Below are 23,283 nucleotides of genomic sequence, written 5' to 3'. Positions count from 1 at the left end.
CAAGTTCTTCTGTTGACTGTCAATCAGTGTTCAAAGTACAGTATATACACAACATTTCTATTACTGCTATCAATCTTCCACTTCTCAGATTCTATTTTGTGCTCCTGATAGTGCAAGTGAAATAGCCTCTGCAGTGTTCTGCTTCACGAAGTATATATATATATATATATATATAAAGGTAAGAAATTGACATATAATATTTGGAACTCACAATCACAGTGACTCAAAACGTTCTCAAACTACTAGAACCTGACAAAGTCTAGTAATACAATCACAAACCAAAAAATAGAATTTATTACAAAATTAATTAAACATTGTAGAACTACATAAAAACCCACTACACACTCCATATACATGGTACAATACATAAAATAAGAAAAAATACACTTTTTCAATTTGACACATCAACACTTGGACTCCCAAACAAATGTATAATAGTACAAATTATGTGGTTACATAGTCAGCCCAACACGTTTCAGTCCCTATACAAACAAATACTGGGGCATTCATCAGGGGTATCCAAACCGGAATATATATACTTCTATTGTGACCCAGACAGTAGATAAAAGGTTACTCCTCCTTTTGAGATGGGTTTTTTGGGTGGTGTTTTGCCCTTTGTATAATACTGAGTTCATTAGACCTCTTTAGGTCCCATGGGTTTCTTTGAATAATAAAAAGAATAAACCAACACTGTAGCAGTCACACTCCTGCATTTGTTTTGGGTGCTACCTGTGTCTTTTGTGCTATAGTACCATTGTGTTTTACCTTTTAAACGGAATCAGGTGCAGCACTTTCGAGAAGTCAAAAGTGGCCACACATTCAGATAAATGTTCGGCATATAGTGAAGATTATGTACAGAAATTGATGGAATCAGCCTCAGCCTTAGTGGGACCAAGTAATAACAAAACTCAAATTGATAATAACCAGTGGAATGAGTTGTCCCAGTTAAGAAAATATCTAGTAAGAACAGAACTGTATGGTGCAATGATGCTGCAATAAATGAAAAATCAATCTCTCCCCCGAGTGCTAATTGTGAGAAATGAGCCTTGTGTAACGCTCACCTGGCTCCCACGGAGGCGCGGGCGTGGCTGGGACTGCTGTGACCTCTTCTGCAGAGATGCGTAAGACCCGGAAGATGGACTGGACTGGATTCCCCAACCTGGCTTTTCTGGCTCGGAGGAATATCCCACTGTGTGTGAAAAGGAAGGGTTAATAGTCTGCGGGTGATGTTCCGACCTCCCACTTCCCTTCTCTCCCTCCATGAAACCCTTTTGGGATTCCCTGCGAAGACTAACCTTAGGGGCCAAAATGACGAGCTCTCCATCCTGCTTCTGATGCAGGGGCGCGTTGTGATTCCAGTTACTTCACTGGATTGATGAGTTTAAACTAGTTTGTCCATTCCCGTCGTACCGCAAATGTTTATGGCAAGTTGGGGTTTATATTCACTCATCTGTTCTTTTCTTTTGCAGGTGCTGGAGAAGATTCCGGGCTGCAGGCGATTTGGATGAAGCCAAATTTTGGTAAGAATTCCGATGAGAGATTCCTTTGCAGTTTTAAGTATCTCCTTTAATATCCAATGTCTTTTTCCCCATAGGGGCCGGGGTACGGCAATGCCGGAGGTAAGGCGACGACCCGAAAAAGAGCTGCTGTGTCTCTCTTGCAAATGGGTAAGTCTTGAGTGAGCGTATTGCTAATGTTCTCACATGCACTCACTAATACAATGTCTGTTTCTTTTCCCCTTAGGGGCCGGGGTGCTGAGATGCCGAAGGTATGGCACAAACCCGAAGGCGGAGAGGGAATTGAACCACAGGTAAGTTCTACTTAGATTCGTGTTTCCCTTCTCACATCTCTTTCTCCTTCCTTCCAATAGGTGCTGGATGGCGGTGGAAGCTCCGGATGGACGTCGCAGGACTCAAAAACGCCACGTGCAGGTGAGTGAAATGCAGCGTGCTGCGAGCGACGCGATGCGCGTTTAAAATGTTTGCCTTCTTTGCAGGATCATCGGCGTGCAGAATCCGGAGTGCAGATGTATCACGTAAGGTTTTTGTTTTCACCTGTTCTCTTCCCTTTTCTTCTTTAGGTGTTTCCAGGATGCTGGCAGGCGTGATGGAGGACCAAGGCCGGAGCAGGCACGGTGAGCGTCCAGCTGCTGAGTGCAGAACAACGCGAAGCGTGGTCTGCTGCTTGGGTGTGGCTTAAATAGCCTTTCAAGTAGTTCCGGGTATGTATTCTTCCCCCAGAAATATGTATTCCTCGACCGGTCACACCCTAGAGATCAAGTAGTCCCTAGAAAAATAGTTCCTTCCAGTCTTGGAAGTTGCAGCATGGTCTGCACAGGTAAGTTTACACCAAGCACTACTCCCAACCTACTTCTGTATGAGCCTGGCGCCGATGGCGCCAGTACTGATGTCCCCTATGAGTCTGACGCCAACGGCACCAGGACTGAGTCCAAAGGGCCCCCATCTGGGGCTGCTGGGACTTCCCTTGAATGCATGGTGTCTGTCTCTGAGGGTGTCGGGCCTGGTTTGGCTCCTTGGAGGCAGGCATCATGACACCTTGTTTATTTTTGGACAATCAAGATTTTAAAATCAAATGGAGCTACATCGCAAATAAATGCAGACGCGACTGGCTCATCTTGATTATAGATACTGCCAATAAGGTTTCCAAACAGATTGAAATTGACAAAGAAAGAACTGAACCTAGAAGCCTTTAAAAAGAAGTTACATCTGCATACGAAAGAAATGGCAGATTTCACGAGTGATACTACTTTTGAAAGTATTAAGAGAATGAAAAAGGATATTCAGATGTTCAAGCATGAGAGAGGTTTTCCATACACCACAGAAAACCATACATTCGGCAATATGCCTGGTGAAATAAACAGAACTAAAAGGGTACACTTTCGGGATACCTCATAGTTCAAGTGAAGATGGCACAGGAGAGAATACAAACACACCAAGCACTAGTAATGCTGGTGGGGCACAGGATACCATACCAACTAGAGTACAGAGCAGGTGGGGTAGAAATCACTCAAGACAGGGTCGGACACCTTTTTTCCATGAGGGTTCCCAAAGAGGGAACTGGAACGACGACCATATGAGAACGAGGAGTCAAAAACAGTGGTAGTGAATTTGTCATCCCACTCACTAAACAAAGAAGAAGAAACATCTCTGAATAAGGGTTTAAACTTTGTCATGACAAAGCAACATTATCCTTTTGAATTCAGAGCAGATGTTTTCTCTTTCATGTGCAAGGTACATCTACGTGAATTCTTTGAGAATCAACCTGATTATGACTAAGAACTGTAGTGGTATACGACGCCCCTCCTCTTTTAATCCACTGTTTCATTCTCACTCGGCTGAATCTTTGGTTTAAGAAAGAAAAAAGGTAATAGAAGACGTTAAAAAGTTAAGAGACTGGTGAGAGATGTAGACATTCAAATTTTAGCAAAGATCAGAAGAATTTAGATTCTTACTAAGCTTGTCAACAATCACAATATAATTGTACATCAAGCAGACAAAGGTGGAGCTATTGTTGTGATGAATCGGCAGGACTATATCCTTGAATGCAATAGACTGTTGTCTGATGAGAACAGTTATTGCATTTTAAGAGATCCTACAAGGGACATGATTGCTGTAATGAAAAGGTGACTAGAGCTCTAGAACAGTGCATGAAAGGTAAACGGGAAGCAGAGCTTTTTATGAGAGAAGAAGAGAGGATTCCAGTATTTTATATACTCCCTAAAATACACAAAAACCTTCTCAAACCCCCTGGCCGACCAATTGTATCTGGCATCAATTCCATTTTGGAGCCTTTGTGCAAGCATGCTGACATCTATCTGGGAACATTTGTGCTAAAGGTTAGTTATTCGAGGGGCACCAAGGATGCTATTAAGAAGATTGGAGGAAATGCTTTTGAACCCAATATCCATCTATTAATGTATTTGGATGTACAGTCTCTGTACACACTGATACCGCATAGAGCTGCCTTAGAAGTAGTAGAAGAAACATTAATAGGCACAACTGATCATCATCCAGTAAGTACTGGTCTCATCTTGTGGTGTGCTGAATATGCTCCAACAAATTTCTTTTTACAATTCCAAGGACAGCTTTATTTACAAGCAGAAGGCACTGCCATGGGGGCAGCAATGGCTCCAGATTTGGCCAATATATACGTTGATATCATTGGAAAAAGATGGTGTACGCAGACAATAATCTCTTTACAAGCCACCTTAAACAGTGGTTCAGATATATTGATATTTTAATAGTATGGGAGGGTTCCAGCACTGAGGCTTTGGAGTTTGTGACCTGGCTGAATCTTCAGAACAGGTTTCTAAAATTTACAAACTAGATAAGTAGTGGTGAGATCAATTTCTTGGACATCACTATTTTTCAACAAAAAGGAAAATTGTTCGTCAAACCATTCAGTAAGGCCACTGATAGAAATGCCCTTTTAAATTTTACGAGCCACCATGCTAAACATATAAAGATAAATTTGCCTTTTGACCAGTTCCTTAGGTTGAAAAGGAACTGCAGCATGCTAGAACATTATGAAGTCAGTGCCAGTATCCTTTCTGAGAAACTGGTGGCTAGAGGTTCTACTGGCCAACTAGGTAAGGATTCGTCAAAAATAGCCTATAATAATAACCGTGAGGCCCTGTTGGATGACACTAACCCTGAAAATTGCAAAAGAAAGTGGTCCGGTTTTTGTGAACACCTTTTCCGACCTTTCCTACAAAATTAAGGCAGTGGTCATGAAAAATTGGAAAAAGGTGTTTAGCAAAAAAAAACAGCTCTGCCCCTAATAGCTTATAAGAGGAGTCAAAACATACAAAATATGATCATGAGGAATTATATCACTGATAAGCCTCCCAGGGTAGTCAAACAATCCACTTTGTGGGGTATGACCCATGTAGTAGGACATTTCCCTTGTGGACAGTTTGTAATGTGTGCATACACCACCAGAACCAGTGAAGTAGATAGTGGTTTGCATGAAAAATGGGCTATAAAAGATCAAACTAATTGTAATAGCGAAAATGTGGTGTATATGATAATCTGCCCCTGCGGTTTGCGCTATATAAGAAAAACTAATAGAAAGTGTAAAACTAGACTTCTAGAGCATCGCAGTTGCATTAGGAAAACCATCATACAAGCTCCACTGGTCAAAAACTATAAAGAAAAATGGCAGACTCTTTAAAATATCTGGTGGGTCATTCCGAAAAAGATCCAAGGCACCAATACAGAAGCTATCGATCAAAGATTAAGATTATTGACGTTTGAAAAAATATATATTTTGAGATCCAACAGCCATACATCAGGGCTTAACGAAGGGCTTGAGTTGCAACATGTTCATATAGCACAATGAGATATGTGTCTAGAGATGCTTTGATAGGTTTATGATGTCTACTGTTATTTTCCATTTCACATGTATGCTTTAAATTGCAATGTGTAAGTAGCATCATGCTCATGTAATAAATTGAGATGCATGTGCCTAGACAATCTGTGACATTGGTAGGGTGTCCGTGAAGGAGGGCTCTCCATTTTAACAATTATCTTTCAAATTGCTATGTTCTATGAGGCGCCAAAAGTAATTAAATGGTGGTCAGATGCTATGATAAAAAGGAAAAAAAACATGAGTATGTGCAAAGGTGTGTTTGGTTCTGTATAACCAGGGCTAATGAACAATTAGAAAAATGTGTATTATTCCTAAATGGTAGATATGTGTATACTCCCAGCCTCATTTTCGGGGGGGTATTTGGGTGATGATTTCCATGATTTTAAATTTGTAGTGTACATTTCTGATGTTTTTTGGTGCCCCCGTTTGATGGGACTACATTGTGCTTTAAGACATTCCAAAATGGTGCTCTGCTTGAGCTCAGACTGTTTGATGGATGACCATCTGGCTATAATCTGTTGTTTGTGTCTATTCCTCGCTACTGTTCGGGGATGGGTGAGTGAAACCTTCCTTTAAGGACCTCACCAGTGAGTACACACATGTTAGAAAGGTCGGGCACTGTGTGCTTCGTTTTATGGCACGCTGGCTTCCATGTGGTGGGTGTCATTGGCGCACACATGGCGTTTGTTTTAAAAATTACTTGCACGCCTTCCGTGACTGGAACAACGCTGCATTTAACAACAACGTGGTGGACTGTCATGGTGATCAGACACGGTCCTTCCCTCCAGCCCACTCTTTTTTTTCAATCGGCATATGGGGTGTGGAGTGGCTTTTAGCATGTTTACTTTGGGCACATGTGTTGGTTCTTGGGATAGAATCCCCCCTCTTTTGTTTTTATATGGCATTTTCATTGTAGGTGTGTGTACAGGACTACTAAGGACATGGCCGGTATTTGAGAAGCATTTGAAAGCTCTTGTGTGTTTTTGCTGTTATGAAAGGTATGCCTACATTGTCTTTTTTGGGATTATCCTTTAATATATTAGGAAATACAGGTTGACTATCCTTAAGCATGATTGTTCTGGACTGTGGGTTGTGTTGTTTTCTGTGTTTCAGTGTCAGGATTTTTTGGCCAATGGATGCCTGCTCTTTTATTTATCAACTCCAGTCCTACTTATGAGGGCTACGCTTTGCATCTTTTGCAGTTTTGGAGGATATCATGCATCAAAAGTAGGTACCCCTAATGTAAAAAGACTGTCTGTTATTGTGTATAGTAAGCACTGACCAGATTGTATTCGAATTATGGAATCATCTGCATCTACTGTGGTATCAATTTAGTTGTGGTGGTTTTAACATTTGGTGACTCTTTTCATGTTCTCTCTTACTTTGTTAGTTTCTAAACACTCTCATGGAATGATAGCTACTTTGTGGAGACCATCTCTACCCATCTGTCAAAAACTTTGCTATTCCGGGTTGGAAAGCCCCTGATGAATGTCCCGGTATTTGTTTGTATAGGGACTGAAACATGTTGGGCTGACTATGGCACCACAATATTTGGACTATTATACATTTGTTTGAGAGTCCAAGTGTGGCTATATCTAATTGAAAAAGTGTATTTTTCTTGTATGTACTGTACCATGCATATGGAGTGTCTAGTGGGTTTTATGTAGTTCTACAATGTTTTTAATTCACACAATGTTTTTAATTTATTTTGTAAGACATTCCATTGTTTGGTTTGTGATTGTATTACTAGACTTACTTTGTCAGGTTCTGGTATTTTGAGAACATTTTGAGTCACTGTGATTGTGAGTCCCAATTATTATATGTCCTTTTCATTTCATATTATATATATATATATATATATATATATATATATATATATATATATATATATATATATATATATATATATATATATATATATATATATACACATACACACACATCTGTTGTGACCCAGACAGTAAAGAAAAGGTTACTCCCCCTTTTGAGGGAGGTTTATTTGGGTGGTGTTTTGCCCCATTTATAATACTGATGATCCACCAAGTCAAAGGTCGAAGATAAATCAAGTAGCATCAGCAACACTGTGCTACCCTGATCGAAATTATGTAGAATATTTGCCTTAAAGTCTAACAGGGTGGATTTGGTGCTGTGAGCTCCTGAAACCAGATTACTTATGACCCAGAATGTTATGTAATTCTAGGAATTCTTGGATCTGTGTGTATGCAACCTTATCTAGAATTTTCTGCAAAAACAGCATTTTAGTGATGGGGCGATAGTTTTCAGGTTGGGCTGGGTCCGATGTTTCTTTCAATACTGGAGGGATCCATGCATGCTTAATCAGAGTGGGGACATTATTCTATTGAAATGAACAGTTGATAAACTTGGTGATTAATGGATAAGTTGTTCTGCACAGGCTTTAACGGCAGAGGGGGGGCAAGTGTCTCCTTTGCAGGAGGTAGGTTTAAGGCTGGACAACACCTTACAAATTTCTGCTACCGTCACTGTCCTAAAAGTGAAAGACGGGATCAGAGAGGGAGGGGACATTTTTCCTATAACAACCCTTGTGGCGTCCAAGATGGTGCGTTTGCAGCCACTGTTTCTCTGATGTTTTCCACTTTTTCATCATGGCTTCCTGTATGGTGGTACACCATTTGGAATCCTTAATGATCTCCGTTGAAGCATGGCATGGGTTCCCGAGCTCTTAATATTTTGAACAGTTATCTGGTATTAGAGGAAGCACCATCAATTTGGTTGTCATAGGAGAGTTTCTTTGCCTCACGAATGGCGAGTGTATGCACTTACGCAGCACTGGCGCATTTAGTTTTATTATCAGCCGAGTGGCCCTTTCTCCATGACTGAAATGCCCTTTGATTGATTTAAGATTTTGGATCTCGGCTGAGAACCATGTTTTTGAAGGTGCAGTCCTAGTAAGACGTGCTTTCTGAGGGGTCAGGTGATTAACCGCTTTGATCAGCTTTATGTGCCTGGGCTGACTATCTCTCCAGGACCATCAGCCTTTCCCTCTGTCGGGGGTTTACCTGCTCCCCTATCAAGTTTGGAGATATCGCTGCCCCATAATCTAGTAAGGCTACTGCTAGATTGGAGTCTTCCCCAGTTTGGCTTTCTTGATTGATGCCAGATCTGCAGGTGCTGATCACGACGACATCTTTTCTATTTTAGACAACCTATAAACCTGATATTTTGTGTCTTACGGAAACGTAATTTTGCAACACTTCTGACCCAGATAGTACACAACTCCTGCCATAAAATGTTATGATTAAAAGGCTTGACCATCCTAATCTTGCCACAGGCTGGTACATTCAAGCGGTTTAAAGTGTTAGGTCACTCCTGTGTCGCAGAGTTTGTCTTGCAAACTGTTACTGACCCATCTTCAGCTTTCTCCTAATGTTTCAGTGCATATTCCTTTGGTGTATCGTCCTCCTCCTTGCCCCACAATCACTTTTATTTAGAGTTTTATTCAATTGGTATCAGATCTTACACATGCCCATTCTAATTTGATTATGTTTGGTGATTTCAATGTTCGACCCAATGACCATACTGATCTATATGCTGCGAAGCCAACGGCTGGGTTGGCTGATTATCATTTGTATGTACGTAACCATCTTCCCACGCATAATAAAGGAAACACTCATGATTTTATTTTGTCGAAAACTTTGACAGCCATTTGCAATCCTCTACCAGTTACCTGGTCTGATCACTTCCTTCTCCTTTTTGCAATTTTGTATCCTTTCCTTCATTTCTCTGGTTCTTCGATATGCCATGTTCAACATAGTTGGAAAGACATTCTTCCAGCCCAAATAGCCGAACTTTTAGAAGTAAAAACGCTTTCCTTTAGAGATTGTGATCATTTGGAACCTTGCACTGCGTTATTAAATGCAATGACTCTTAACTGCTGATCAACTAGCCTTTGGATTAGGACTTTGTCGACCTAAACCATCTGCCCCCTGGTTTTCTCCCAATCTTAGATTGCTCAAACGTGTCTGCCATAGGGCAGAGCGCAAATAAAGTATTGACTATTCCCCCCGCAGCAAAGCAGGAGAATAAAAGCACTTGATCTGCTTTTCATTTAGCTATTAAAGATGCTAAATCTCTATTTTATGCTAAACGAATTGTTGAGGCGACTTTTCCCCTCGTGAGCCTTTTAGAGTTGCTAAGGAGCTTTCAATCTTGATCCCCTAGATTCTGCTAATTATCGGCCCATTTCTCTCCTGTCAATGTTGATTAAGCTTATGGAATCTATTGTTCCCCCTCAACTTTCACATTATCTTAAATTGAATTCTTGCCTTCATCCTTTTCGGGCAGGTTTTAGACCTCTCAGAGGGACAGAATCAGGGATTTGTGTTCTGGATGACATGACCTTGCTCAACAACCGTGGTGAGGTTGGAGTTCTTATTCTCCTTGACCTCTCCACGGCTTCTGATACGATTGACCACTTCGCTCTTCTCAGACATCTGTAATCACTTGGCATAGATGGGCCCCATTTTACTTGGTTTTCTTCTTTTTTAATCAGATTGCTCCCAAACGGTCTCTTTATTCCTGTTTCAATCGACACAGGCTCCTACCTTTGTGGTGTCCCCCAGGATTGCTCTCGGTCTCCTCTTCTATTCAATATCCATCTTCGCCCTCTAACTGATTTAATTTTGTCCCATGGGGTATGCTTTTACATCTATGCTGACAATAAGCAGCTGACTTTCGGACTCAACTCTTCGTCTGATCCTCCCAGCACACCAAGAACACGTTTAGCGTCTATAGGGGATTGGATGTCGGAAAATTGTCTGAAACTGAATGGGGAAAAAAACAGAGATAATTGGCCTCCAGCAGTCTAATTATATGTGGAACTTGGAATTTTGGCCCGAGTTTCTCGGCCCTTGTCCCACTCCTAGTGTCACAGTTAAAAGCCTTTGAGGTAAATTGCAATCTTCTGGTTCCAGAGAAGCACACATCACCTCTGTTTGTAATGCTGGCTTCCTTAAACTCAAACCTTTGAAGATGATGTTGCCTAGCGCAGCCAGACTTTCTCTTACACGGCTCCAGAATTTGCAAAACTCTGCGGCGTGCCTCGCTCTTAATGCTTCGAGGCTTGCCCATACTACACAATTGAATTTAAGATTCTTTGTATTGTGCATCAAACTACTCAAAAATCAGGTGCCGATTTTCTTCGACACAAACTCTTACATTATACATCTTCTAAAGCTTTGCGTTCTTGTTCCCAAACCTTGTTTACAGTCCACAGGTTCTGAAAAGCTTGTGCTGGTGGGCGATCTTTTTCAGTGCTGGCCCCGAAGTTGTGTAACGCTCTTCCCTTTCAACTACGAGACGGCCGACTGGTTCTATGTTCATTCTTCGCGTGTTTTCTTTTTTTTGCCACTGTTCCCCCCAATCCTCCCCTCCCCTATTATTTATTCCCTATACACCACCCCACGTAACCCCGTATATGCCCTCCCACCCCCAAAAAGTGCTGCGAAAAGAAAACAGGCGATAAATGAACGATGTACCGACTGACCACCTTGTATGCTTAAGGTTCTAAATATTTTATCTTTTTGTGCAAGGTACTAGTTCTTGCTCCCAGCGTCCAGATGCCCTCAGGCCTTGGTTTCACGCTTTATAAATCCTTATACAATACAATACTTTATGGTTTAACCACTCTGACACATTCTGCTTAGTGAATTCCAAGATAGGAATCTTCTTTTCAGCTGCAGATAAACTTCTAGTCCCCTAGACATGTATCCGAAACAATAACGTGAGTTCAACCACATCTTTTTTTTCTCATGTGTTTTGTCAGTTTGCCCCCCTTGTTGCTGCTGCTCACTGTACCTAATATTGCTGACCAGTTTCCCCATGTTATATTTCTGTCCACTGTCTCACATTCTAATCAATATGTGATGAGGTTGCTATACATCTGCAAAAATATGAAGAAAACGATGATTGCAAGTTCATATATATTAAAAGGATACTTTCCTGTTTGTGTCATAGGTGGAATACATACTCAATTGTAGCTGTTGACACGTTTGTCTAATTGGCCACGCTATGTACCTTGTGGGCCCCCCTTGCAGATGGATCCCATATCAACCTTCAAAAAGCAAGCTTTACATGGAATCTCCTGCATGCATGAGAGTCAGCCGAAGATCATTTAGTAGGGCACCACGAGATGATTAGTTCTGTATGTGTCTGTGCTTAACAACTCATCTGGCCATACATCTGGAGGAAGAGCTATGTTTATAGTGCAGAGCCATGCTGGGATAGTCCTGTTTTCGCAGTACCTTTCTTTTTTCAGCCAATGTCTTCCCTCTTGTTTCCCAATAATCAATCGAGCTATTTGAAGCTGAGTTTTCTGTGGTTTCTTTTCACAACACATACCACTAGTAAGGAATCCCAGTGAAGTTACATTTCGTGCATGTATCCACATGAAATGAAGCACATAATGCAATAGCAAAAACACATTACAGTAATAAAAGCTGCCACATGACCATGTAGATTTGTGCTGCACTGGCGATCAGGATATTTTATTCATGAATGTAGTTTATTGCCACGTGAATCAATATTCGCACAAAGCATACAAGCGAATGCAAATTACTCCAAGCTACACGTCAAGGCAATTTCACAAGCTCAAGTCAAAACAACAAGGCATGGCTAATATATGGTTATTAGATTGTAGAGCCATGGTTTTTGACCTTTCTCGGCTTAACAATAAACATTTAATCCCATTTGAAACTGAAATGCAAAACGCTTTCCTGATAGATCAATGAGAAATACAAGTGAGCACATTAAAGCAACCCTACAGTTTAATTTAAAAGCCTTAAAACACAGACAAGCTTTTAAAAAAAGCTTTTTCTTTTCTTTTCTTTTCCTAAGAGCCCGTGATATGCATTAAGCCCTTCGTCTGAGCAATACACTGCGAGCAGGAAGGTTAATGAATCGATAATCTTCGAGGTAGAGTGCCATAACAGCCAACAGCACCTCGCCATCCCTTAGTCCAAGGTAACAGCCCAAGAGAAGTGATGGCCATTACTCAGCACTAAAGGCATTAATAGTTAGTACAATCGGCCACCGAGGGCTTTATCAGAACTAACCGTAGAGTCAGGCTATTCTAGGCTAAAAGAAATTCATTATTTAATAGGGAGCTCTCTGCCCATACTTGCCCCAGAAAATAATTACAAAGTAAAATGGCCACCATGCCATCCAGGGTGCCATGCGGTCAACAGAATGGTGGAGGAGTAGGAACGTAGGACCCCAGAGAGGTGGCTGTAGCATCCATGGGGCGAGGAACGTGGTAGATTTTAATTTAGATTAAAGAGAGGTTTATGCAGGGGAGCAGGTGGAGGACACGACCAGCCAAAAGCTTGCTTGGAAGATGGGTTGTAGAACTGTGATACGAGCAACCTCAATGGATTTTCACACCCAAGCTGGTAATCAGGAAGATAGAAGTGGATGCTCTGATATAAATGAAAGAAAAAGGCTTAAGCTTGTTTGTATGTGCTTTAAAATAAAAGGGAAGGCAGGCGTGGAGCATCTGATCCCTTCAGTAGGCACTGTGGTTACTGATGTTGTAATGCCGAGCAGGTGTGCAGAAGAATGTTCCAGGGTATAGGGTGGGGCCATGGACGTGGTGACTTTCCTTCTTTGCCTAAGGTAGGTGCTGCATACCCATCTTTAGCAGTGGAGCATGAGGGAGTCTATAAATATAAGGGTCAATAAGGAAAACAGTGCCATTGAATGTCGGTCTTCAATATTTTAATCTTTGTTTTTGCCACTGAAATACAAAACATTTGTTGTGAAAAAAACCTACTGACTGTCCCTTTCCTCTTCCGTTGACCCATTCTCATTCTCCCCCTATCCCTAGCAAGGGGCAGGGCAAACAACAAAAAGCATTAATAGGAACATATAATGCAAACTCCTATAAAGAGTATAGAAAAGGATTTTTCAGTAGAGGTAGTTATAGAAGCAGGGGTCAAAATTTCAAGGTGCGCGCTTCTAGCCAGCGTTAAAAAGTCACTCGCCATCTCAATTCTACACACATCACAACATTATTTACTCACCAAGAACCCATTATCACTAGCAATTGGCTAGTAGCGAGTGCACGTTTTGATCCTTGATAGAAGTGTAGTAATCCATCAATTCAACTTCGCAAACATTCAATGTCTAGCCTTGCAGAGCAGCAAATACTTTTTCCAGCCAAGAGTAAAGTTCATACGTTCATTCTTCTTAAACACCAAGGCAGGTCTAACAGCAGCCTCTTAAAACGTGATAAAGTTGAGAATTAATGGGAGGTACATGATCCCAACAAACCTTCTCCATGCAGAATGCTTCAATGGCTTGAGTCGCTTTAGGGTTGTCGGCGTTAAACAGGTCTGGGTGATCAGTGAGTACGAGGTCATCAATGAAGAACTGTCGCACTGTCTCAAGTGGTATCTTCTGCATGTTCATTTTCTTTCCATTAATGCGCAGCAAACCAACGTGCCTTAAAAGGAATGAGACCAATAATGGGTAAGAAGAACTTTTTTTGTGTCGTGATGAAGTCCCCTGCTTAATTCTAGGGACCACCAAGGGGATTACTTGGGGGTGCCAGGTAACAACACATCGAGCCAGTGGATGTTAGATTTGGGGATCTTTTCCATATAGGCGCAAGTCAGCCTTCTTCCCTTGTTCGTCACGATCACCGGACAAAAGACAATTACAGTGCTATTATATTGGGCAGTGCTGGTGACCGTGACCTGCCCTAATGAGGCTGTGCAGAAGCAGTGATGATGAATCTCCTCCCTAACTTAAGTCAGCCTGCCTGAAGCTTCCTCACGACAGACCCAAATTACTAACATTAAAAAACAAACCGTTCACCCCCAGCAGAGTACATTTTATTCATGCAGAATTGGAAACGTTTATTCTCAGACAGTTTTCATTCAGTCGCTGCTATCAGATAAGTTAGTTTCAAAGGAGACGCTCCAAGTGCTCCAGAATGTTACCAGTTAGTACGTGGCTCATGCCATGTTTCTCTGCATGTTTACCATAGAGGCCTACGTGAGGTACAATATCGCAAGCCCGGGGTTTTCCAACTGTATTTTTCCGCTGAAGACATACTATTAACAATTCAATATTCTCCAGCATAGTGTTCTCTCACCCAAGAACTAAAGTTGCAGCTTTTCCACGAGTCAACACTTTATTAACAATCAGAGTTTAAGAAGCTTACCACAAGTTACGCCATCGTACAATCAGGGGCGGACTGGCAAGGGAGACAAAGGGGAAATTTCCCCCCCAAACTGGTTGGGCTGTTGACCCGTGAGCCAGAGCTACAAAATGTGAACGAAATAATCGAAAAGACTAACCCCTTCAGAATATAGCCTGCCACAAAGGAGCTGAGTGCTGCAAAGCCTCCTTAGATTCTGTGTAAACGCGGCAAGGCATTGGTCTTGATTTCAGCAATGTCATATATGTGACTGGGTGGCCACCACACGGACCTCCAGAGTGAGTGAGATGGAGAGAAGTCTAGGCTGCAGGGGCATGTTAATAACGCACAGCAGCAATATATGCATTTAATTACGATTCCGTGACCCAGGGGAGCCAACTTATGAATTACCCGGGGGTGCCCAGATATAGGGAAGTGACGTCATCACTGGTGGGGATATCACCACATTTTCACTTACACACCAACTTGGTAAAGGAGGGGCGCAGAACAGTGGGGACATTGGCTAGCATGTACTGCATAGACTAACGCCAAGTAGGTAGGCGAGGCAAGCCTTCCAGGTAGCCACCACTGCCCCTACTCCACCCGTCTACAATCATCCATGTTGTAGCAGCCCTCAAAAGGTGGAGCAACACGACTAGGATGGGAGGACGACATGCCCGCTAAACAGAAGGCACAGCTGCAAGGACAAGTACCACCACCACCACCAAAAAGAAAGCTGTGGTTCCGAGGACCAGATATGTCCTCAAACCGAGTTCTCTCAAAGCAGACACAGCCAAAGTCTCACATGCTGTTTAGCAGCTGTCCAAATTGGTATGTATGTCTTGCAATTAGCAGACAACTCTTTGCTAGGATGAGTATTGTGACTAATGAAAATACTTCCACTACTCTCTCAAAATGGTTTATTCCTGAATCACTAATCAGTCATGTGTCAAATTTAAAATTGTGAGCATTCTTAGGTTCCTATAATGCTCTTTGCTTTTATGCAAATGACCAGCCATGGGTTCTAGGAAGAGATACTGCTTTGTTTGACCTGGCCTGGGGTAACGGCCCACTGCTGAAAATGTTTACACTGAAGTGCAATGCTGGGACTATGGGGGAGAGGGACGAAGGGTGGGAGGTAGGGATGCAGCAGCTTAAATGGGTGAAGAGGCCCCAGTACGAGGGCAGCGGCGAGGCTCAGGAGCCATGCTGTCGCATATAAAAGTGAACACAAAACGCTATAGCCTGCAGGGAAACCGACTCTCAGGGAACACATGCTGCAGTGGTGAAGAGGCCCTATAGCCAAGATCCCATGGTCTTGGGAGTCTCTGAGTCCTCGCCTCTTCCCTGTTTGATACTGCACAGCCCCATCAGAGCTTCACATGGTTGATGACTTAAGTAAATAAATGTAAAGGGACCCATTCCCCCAGCACCTTCAGCAAGGAATTGCACTGCCTTAGCAAATAAATATGTCATTTTATCATGTCCATTTGAGTATCATATTTATGAAATCTTATGAAATCACTAATCTTTCTCTCCTACCCCCCTCTCAATCTGGTTTTAGACCTAAACACTCTCCTGAAACTGCCCTCACTTATTTCCTTAACTCCCTTCTTTCCGCTCGATACTCTAAGCAATCCTCTGTCCTTATCCTCCTTTACCTATCTGCTGCTTTTGATACTGTTGATCACCCCTTACTTCTCAATACTCTTCCTTCCTTTGGTTTCAAAGGCTCTGTTCTTAACTGGCTCTCCTCTTACCTCTCCTCCCACTCATTCACCGTCTCCTGGGGCGGCCGTTCCTCGCCTCCCCTCCCCTTGGAATATGGTGTACCCAAAGGTTTGGTTCTTGGCCCTTCCCTATTCTCTCTCTACACCTCTCTTCTTGCCCCTGTTATCTCTTCATTCGGTATCTCTCACCATTTCTATGCTGATGACACCCCACTCTTCCTCTCTTTCTCTTCCGCCTCCTCTGACCTCCACCTTAAACTCTGTTCCCCTTATTCCTACCGCTCCCTCCGTTCAGCCGACCACTTCCTTCTCACCGTTCCCCCTTCCCCATGTGCCTCCTCCCGTTTCCGTTCCTTTCAGCTCCTAGCCCCCTCCACTGGAACTCCTTACCTCTCTCGATCCGCTTTATACCTACCTTTTCCTCCTTTCGCACTTCCTTGAAATCTCTCCTTCTCCATTCCCCGCCTTGAAACCTTCCCAACCTCTCATCCTCTCCCCTTCCCTCGAATCCTCCCTATGATCCTCTCCTCCCTCCCCCTTCCCCTTATCCTCCCTCACTTCACCCTTATATCCCTTCTGTTCCCTCCCTCCCCATTCCCCTCCGCTCCCCTCGCCCCTCACAGATGAATTGCTCTGCTTACTGTTTTTATTGGTTCGATTCATTATAAATTGCTTCTTCTGTTATAATGTTCTATGTATTCTGTTATAATGTAAAGCACTTTTGATGAAAGCACTATATAAACATAAGAAATACAATACAATACAATATGAAAGGCAGCTATTTATCACTAGAGGTCTCCAGGAGCAATGAGCGGGAATAGATCATTGGGAGTGCCCAATGCCCATTGTCTGTAAAATTCAGGGCTTCGTTTTAGTACACACGCTACATTATAATACATCACTGACTGCAATTTGCCCACACTTTTAATTTAATGCAAATTACACACGTTTTCAGACTAATTCTGATTTCAGATGTAGCCTGAAATCATGATAAAAACGATCAAACTCAACTGCAGTACATTTTTTACAGACGCAATAACTCGCTATGAGACTACCACCAACGACAATGTACTTGACTGGACGTGTGTAAGTAGCTATGTACCAGCATGGCCAACAAGCTTTCCCCTTGCAGACTGATACAAGTATAAGACATAGGAAGCAGGTGCATGCAATCTATGGGCTAGAATGAGAAATGTGGGCTGGCGAGTGTGGGGCAATAGAGGACACCTTGGATATGTGAACGGGGGCCAGACATCTATTATGTTTAGATTAGTGGCCCAAAAAGAGCAATACACATATTTATGGACACAGATTTCGAAAGTACAGGTATCCTAGAATGTTGTCAACAAAGTTAATGTAGAAAGCAATTTAAGGGGTAATAGTAGCATGAGGTTAATTTCAAGCAATAAGTTGCCAGTCTGATCAGCACTGAGCTTATCGATCCAAATGAGGTCACTAGCACAATCAACAATTCAGCCATACCCTTCTGAGCGTCCTCAAGTTGTTTAAAAGACAACAAAAAAGCACAGAAGTAAAGTCTGAATGGACCACAATTTGGAATAGTTTTGCGGGTTCTCAGTGGTTTCAAAAATGTCACCAGAAGCTGAGGAAAGAATTAAAAAGGTTCCTTTTCAGTCAGTCATCCTGTAGACAGCAGGAAAGCCACAGGGCCCCCCACCAATGGACCAGTCCGGTCATCTGACAAAAGATGGCGAATTCACCTAAGCAGCATCCCCCTCCGTCCAATGAATGTGTCTGGGAGGGGCTGGCAGTCAAAAACCTTACAAACAAATGACATGATTAGGAAGATATCAACGCTGAGATAACATGGGATGTGCTGAACAGAGGGCACAGAAAAAAGTAAAAGTACTTTACAAGCCTGTAAATACACCTAATCAGAGTACATGAACAGGTCACGATGATCTGCCATATGATGCGATTACCTGGAGATATTATGGGAAGTGATGCAAGCACCAGCCAATGCCTGGAATATGATGAGGTCCCGAGCATTGGAATGCAAAACCTGACATACGATACGTGTTTCTGTGCATTTCATGGCATTACTTTGACAATGTTGATTGTATGTAAAATATGATGCGAGTACCTGAGTTTGGAATGACAATATCTGATAAATGATAGCAATAGCTGCCATGGGATGTGGATACATAATACACAAGGCAACCAATGGGAGCACCTGGACATAACATGGCAACAATAGGCAAATGGTGGGGGCATATAACAGCAACACCTAGCAAATAATTGGAGTGTATCGGTATTTGATGGCAAAATCAGGTCCTGATGGACCAGATCGAGCCGAAACCTTGCTTTCTTAGGCTCCCCCACCTGCTGCACCAGCAGCATGTCGCTCTCCATTTTTCATCCATTCTCTGTTCCACCCTTGCTCCATCTTCCTCCCCGAATCGTCCACCACTCCATCTATCTTTTCTTTGTCCTCTCCAGTCCCTCTAATTCCACTCGCTCTTCAAGTCCCATATATTTCCAAACCACCCACATTCCCCCTGCAGTATGTTTGGACAAGCCTTAACAAACAAACCAACACAATTTCAAGAATATTGAGTGTGACTCTAGTCTGTCGTTTACTTTAACTTTAACCCTTCACATTTGGAAGAAGATTATTGCTCAGAATTCTGCATACGGTTGGGTTATCCTATATTATAAGGGTATTTTTTGGCCATGGCATACATGCCAACATTGAAGGAGCTGGAAGGGAGATTTTGCCGGGAGAAGGAAGGCGTGGGCAGTGGGCCGAAATGAAAATAATATACGCAGCACTTAACTGCTCCTCGAATTCTCAGGCCTGGCGTTGTGTCCACGTGTGGGCCTGCCACTGATGCAACCCAGATTCCTGAAGGACAAACAGCTGCTGGTGACTTGCCACTAAGCTACGCCCTCCCCCTTATGCCTAACCACCAATATGACGCCTATAGAGGAGGGCTTATTTTTAAATGTGCGCGGCACAGCGGCAGCACAGTGCAGTCAGGGCCTTGGCCACCAGCAAGTCTGCTTGACTCACAGTGGCCTACTGGTGGCCAAGGGGCTCATCAAACAAGGAGGAGCAGAAGGCGACACTTGAGTGCCACGAACCGGGCAGGAGAGAGGCAGTATACATACAGTGTCTTCTCTCTGGCCCGGAGGAGGCTCAGCCTTTATTCAATTCTCCTGGCGGGTGCCCGGGCCCCGGAGCACCCGGGTACTCGGCGCCCCTGACGTGAACCTAGATTGTAATGTTGCCATCACTGCTCCCCATTACCATTGGTCTGTTACAATCCACAGCAGCTTGCAATGACTCATACTTGCCAAGGAAGTACGGGTCCATATATTATTAGTTTGTCCTTGGTTTGATTCTGTACGAGTGCTTCCCCTATGTGCTGGTGAATTTCTGGATCACCAGTGTGTTAGTATAACAAAACAAAAAAAAAAAAAAGAAAAAATAAATAAAAGTTTAATAACACCTTGAATAGCACCTATTGATGTTGCTTATATAGTGGTTATAGAATAATAATGTAAAAAGGCTATTTTTACATTGTGTCTGCCATTTTCAGCATCAATGCGAAGGGAGAAATTGATTATGTACAGTAGTACCTCGTATCACTACTATTGATTTTTTTTTATGCACAAAAGAGCCAATTCTGGCCTTTTTGTGTATCATATAAGCAAAGGGGTGAGGAGGAAATATGAGATGCCTACCTTTTTACCCCCACAAAGTCACTCTTTGTGAAAAGAAAATTCACTCTATTGAAGGGACGCACCTGTACTTTCATTCTGTATAGTAAAAAGAAACATTTTACAAATGTGGGACCAGTTTGGATTTTTTAGCTTTACCGTCAAGGTGGAGGTTAAAATAGGTGAATTGGGTGGACGGTAAAATTAAAGGTATTTGCCAAATATTGCTGATTTTACTGTTACCACCCAACTGTGAATGACCCTCTAAGTCTGTGATCGTTTTTCATTGTCTTGTCAAGAACGCACTTCTCTTATTTGACCAACCAAAGACACACATGCAAATCAACATCAGATTACTTTTTTTTTTATTTAATAAACATTTATATGGCGCCTATGCAGCAGAAAGTGTTTCCAGGTGCCACAAGAAAAAGGAATGGGTGTGGGGGCGGAGGCAGAGGAAAAATAACAATAACAGTCCTACTAGGCCTTGTGACATTCAGATCGTGAATGTGCAGTAACTAGAAGTGCACAGGGATGGGACTGATGGAGGCGAGGGAAGGAATAAGGGGAGGGGGTGGGTCCCCAGGTGCTGGGCAAGTGCTACGGAGAGCCAAGGTAGGCAAATGCCTAGGGAAAAACCAGCAGGGTGTCAATAGTGCAGGGAAGGGGGTGGACCAGCCTCAAAGCTAGTCAGGGAAGTGTGCCCAAAGTCAAGTGCTGGTAAAAGAGTGCAGGGGAAGACTGATCGAGGGAGGGAGGGTCTGACCCGGTGAGGCTCAAACGGGACACAGGCAGCAGCGTCATGTGGAGACTAACAAGAGAGGGGGAGATGGAAGGAGGAGAAAAGGAAGGTCTTGAGAAGCTTCTGGAACTCAAGGAGATCCGGCTCAAGACGGGGATGGGCAGAGAGGCCATTCCACAGGGTAACTTCTCCCGAAGGAAAATCTACCCCCCACTCTCTGCTTGGAGAAACATCTGACCTGTGGAGAGTTGGAGCTAGAGGACCGAAGGACTCTACCATGGAGGTATTCAGGGAGAGAGAGTTGGATGTAGCGAGGTCCCAGGCCCCAGGAAGCCTTGGGAAAGATGCAGAGTGTCTTGAATTTGATCCTTGCAACCACTGGGAGCCAGTGGAGAGATTTTAGGGCTGGAGAGATGCGGCCCCTTGGCTCGAGGGCAAGGATAAGTTGTGCAGTCTTTTTCAGGATTAATAGTGTTTTTAAATTCAGATAGATACATGAACACAGATACATCCTTCCAACTATACTAAAACGCACATACATATAATAGGCCACTCTTGCTCCCTCTCCATCACCAGGTCCAAAGCCTTCTTCTGTTGCAGATCACCCTGTGTTGAAATATGCAGCTGACTTTCCAAGAAACTGCAACTTGGGAGTACAAAAAGGCCATTCCCCTTCGCCGTCTTTCGCTCTGCATTATGCCAGTGCCGACCCCATATCCACTATTACAAGACTGCTGCCCGATCATGGCTTCTTGTCGTGACTGACAGACTCACTGGCAAATTAAGGTGATCTACTGTTTAACTGTGAGCCAGAGCCAACAGCAGGTGGTGAGGGGCAAGGAATCTGTGACTGAGAAATGTTAGCAGGAGTAGCGGGTGCATGCAAGCTAAGGGACGGGAATTGAGTTAATAGTTTAAAGATGGGGAACGGAGGTCTGAACGTTAACTGTAGAAAACAGAGGGGCATTCAGAAGGTGGTCTAAGGGAAGGACACCAGTGGATGATGGGCAAAGAAAATAACGTAAATGAGAGGGAGGTACACATTTGGAACAGTAGGTCATCAAGTTGACTGTTGCTGAGATGTATGTCTGACCTGCATGCCACTACACACAAATGTGGGACTGGCTTGACCCCCTTTCTTTTTTCTGACTAAGTGATGCATATTTGCTTTATGAAAATCTAAAAATGTTTCAATTACTACTTCTCCTATATTTTGACAGGTTGCTTTATCATGTGACTTGGTGCTTTGAAAGTACACACAATCAAACAGACTAAGAGTATAATTATTATTATTTGTAATTCATTTTAGTGTTATTTGGTTAACAAGTAATCTTTAACAAAACATAGAAATTCACTAAAATACAGTTACATAAAATTACATAATACAAAATGCACATTAAAGTTACAAATACAAAATGCATATTAAAATATAAAAATGCAAAGTAGCAGGAGGGAAAGAAGAAAAGGCAGAGTGAGAGAGACACATGTGAGGGCCTACAAATATGAACATGAAACAAGTCATTTTCCCCCTTCCACGTGTTCCCTAAATACAAAAACTTCTTTTAAAAAGTGGACTGCGGCAACCAGAGTATAATTAAAGTAGGTTTTCATTATAATTATAATCTTAGTCCGTTTCTCAGATGTATTTGCCTTTGGATACAGACGATTAATAGTCTTTCCCCCTTGTAAATACGTTGGTGCTTTGAAAACCAGATTTGTTGAACAGTACACTAGTTTAGCCCTTGAAGAACAACTTTGCAGAAAGCATATTTCTGTTTCTAATTTTGAAGATGGAATAAGAGAATAAGAGTAGAATAAGAGTATATGAAGTCTCCCCTGCTATCTGAATTGGAAACTGTGGATCACGGAAGACAGGGCTCAAATTCCCACCTTCCACATTATGTGATCCTGAGCATATCACCTTTCAACACTGTGACCTGTTTTCCTTTACTATCTGTAGTTAAAGCCTCGCTCATATGGGTTTATACTCTAGTGTGTTACTCTATAAATAAATATAATGTTAACAATGTATGTTATGCATACTAGTGAGATAGCAAGATGACAATTGAGGGTCTTATGTTGTGTAGCAGTGCATACACAGGGTGCAAGTATGGGTTTTGTGTATTGGGCTGCCAAGGCAGGAAGCAAGGTATGGGTATTAAGCCATGCCAGCTCATGTTTGACTCAGAGCAAACTCAGAACCCCCCTGGTTCGGCAATGCCTCTGGTCTACCAAGGAATTCTCTAGCTTTGCCATCTCTTTACATTGTCCTAAAACTAAAGATGGGAGGGGAGGAGATGTCGTCTGCTGGCAAATTACAAGCTGTAACACATTGAAAACTGGGCTCTAATACCATCTTGCCCATTTGACCAATTAGATTATTCACGTGAAATAATGTTACTATGTTTGATAAGCGGGAGAATTTCCAGAGATCCGGCACTCAAAGAAACCATAAACATAACTGAAAAATAGGTTACATAAAAGGAAAGTAATGTCAATAATGTCTAATATATATACTTGAGAATGTGTGGCAGGAGGAGAGGTTGGTATTGAGATTG

At 42.6% G+C, this 23,283-nt stretch overlaps 1 protein-coding gene across 2 annotated transcripts in view; it reads right to left on the bottom strand.

Moving 5' to 3' along the window:
* The window catches only part of MRE11 (MRE11 homolog, double strand break repair nuclease), a 1,502,633-nt gene that overhangs the window by 1,035,012 nt on the left and 444,338 nt on the right, over nucleotides 1–23,283 (bottom strand). For both annotated transcript variants that reach the window (XM_069639266.1, XM_069639267.1), the window contains exon 9: nucleotides 13,699–13,870. In XM_069639266.1, coding sequence (XP_069495367.1) covers nucleotides 13,699–13,870 — 172 coding nt within the window. The remainder of the gene's footprint in view (nucleotides 1–13,698; nucleotides 13,871–23,283) is intronic.

This window comes from Ambystoma mexicanum, chromosome 7q, assembly GCF_040938575.1.
Source record: "Ambystoma mexicanum isolate Mex_15411 chromosome 7q, UKY_AmexF1_1, whole genome shotgun sequence".
NCBI lineage: Eukaryota > Metazoa > Chordata > Amphibia > Caudata > Ambystomatidae > Ambystoma > Ambystoma mexicanum.
The sequence above is the reverse complement of the archived record's forward strand: the minus strand, read 5'-3'. Positions and strand labels throughout refer to the sequence as shown.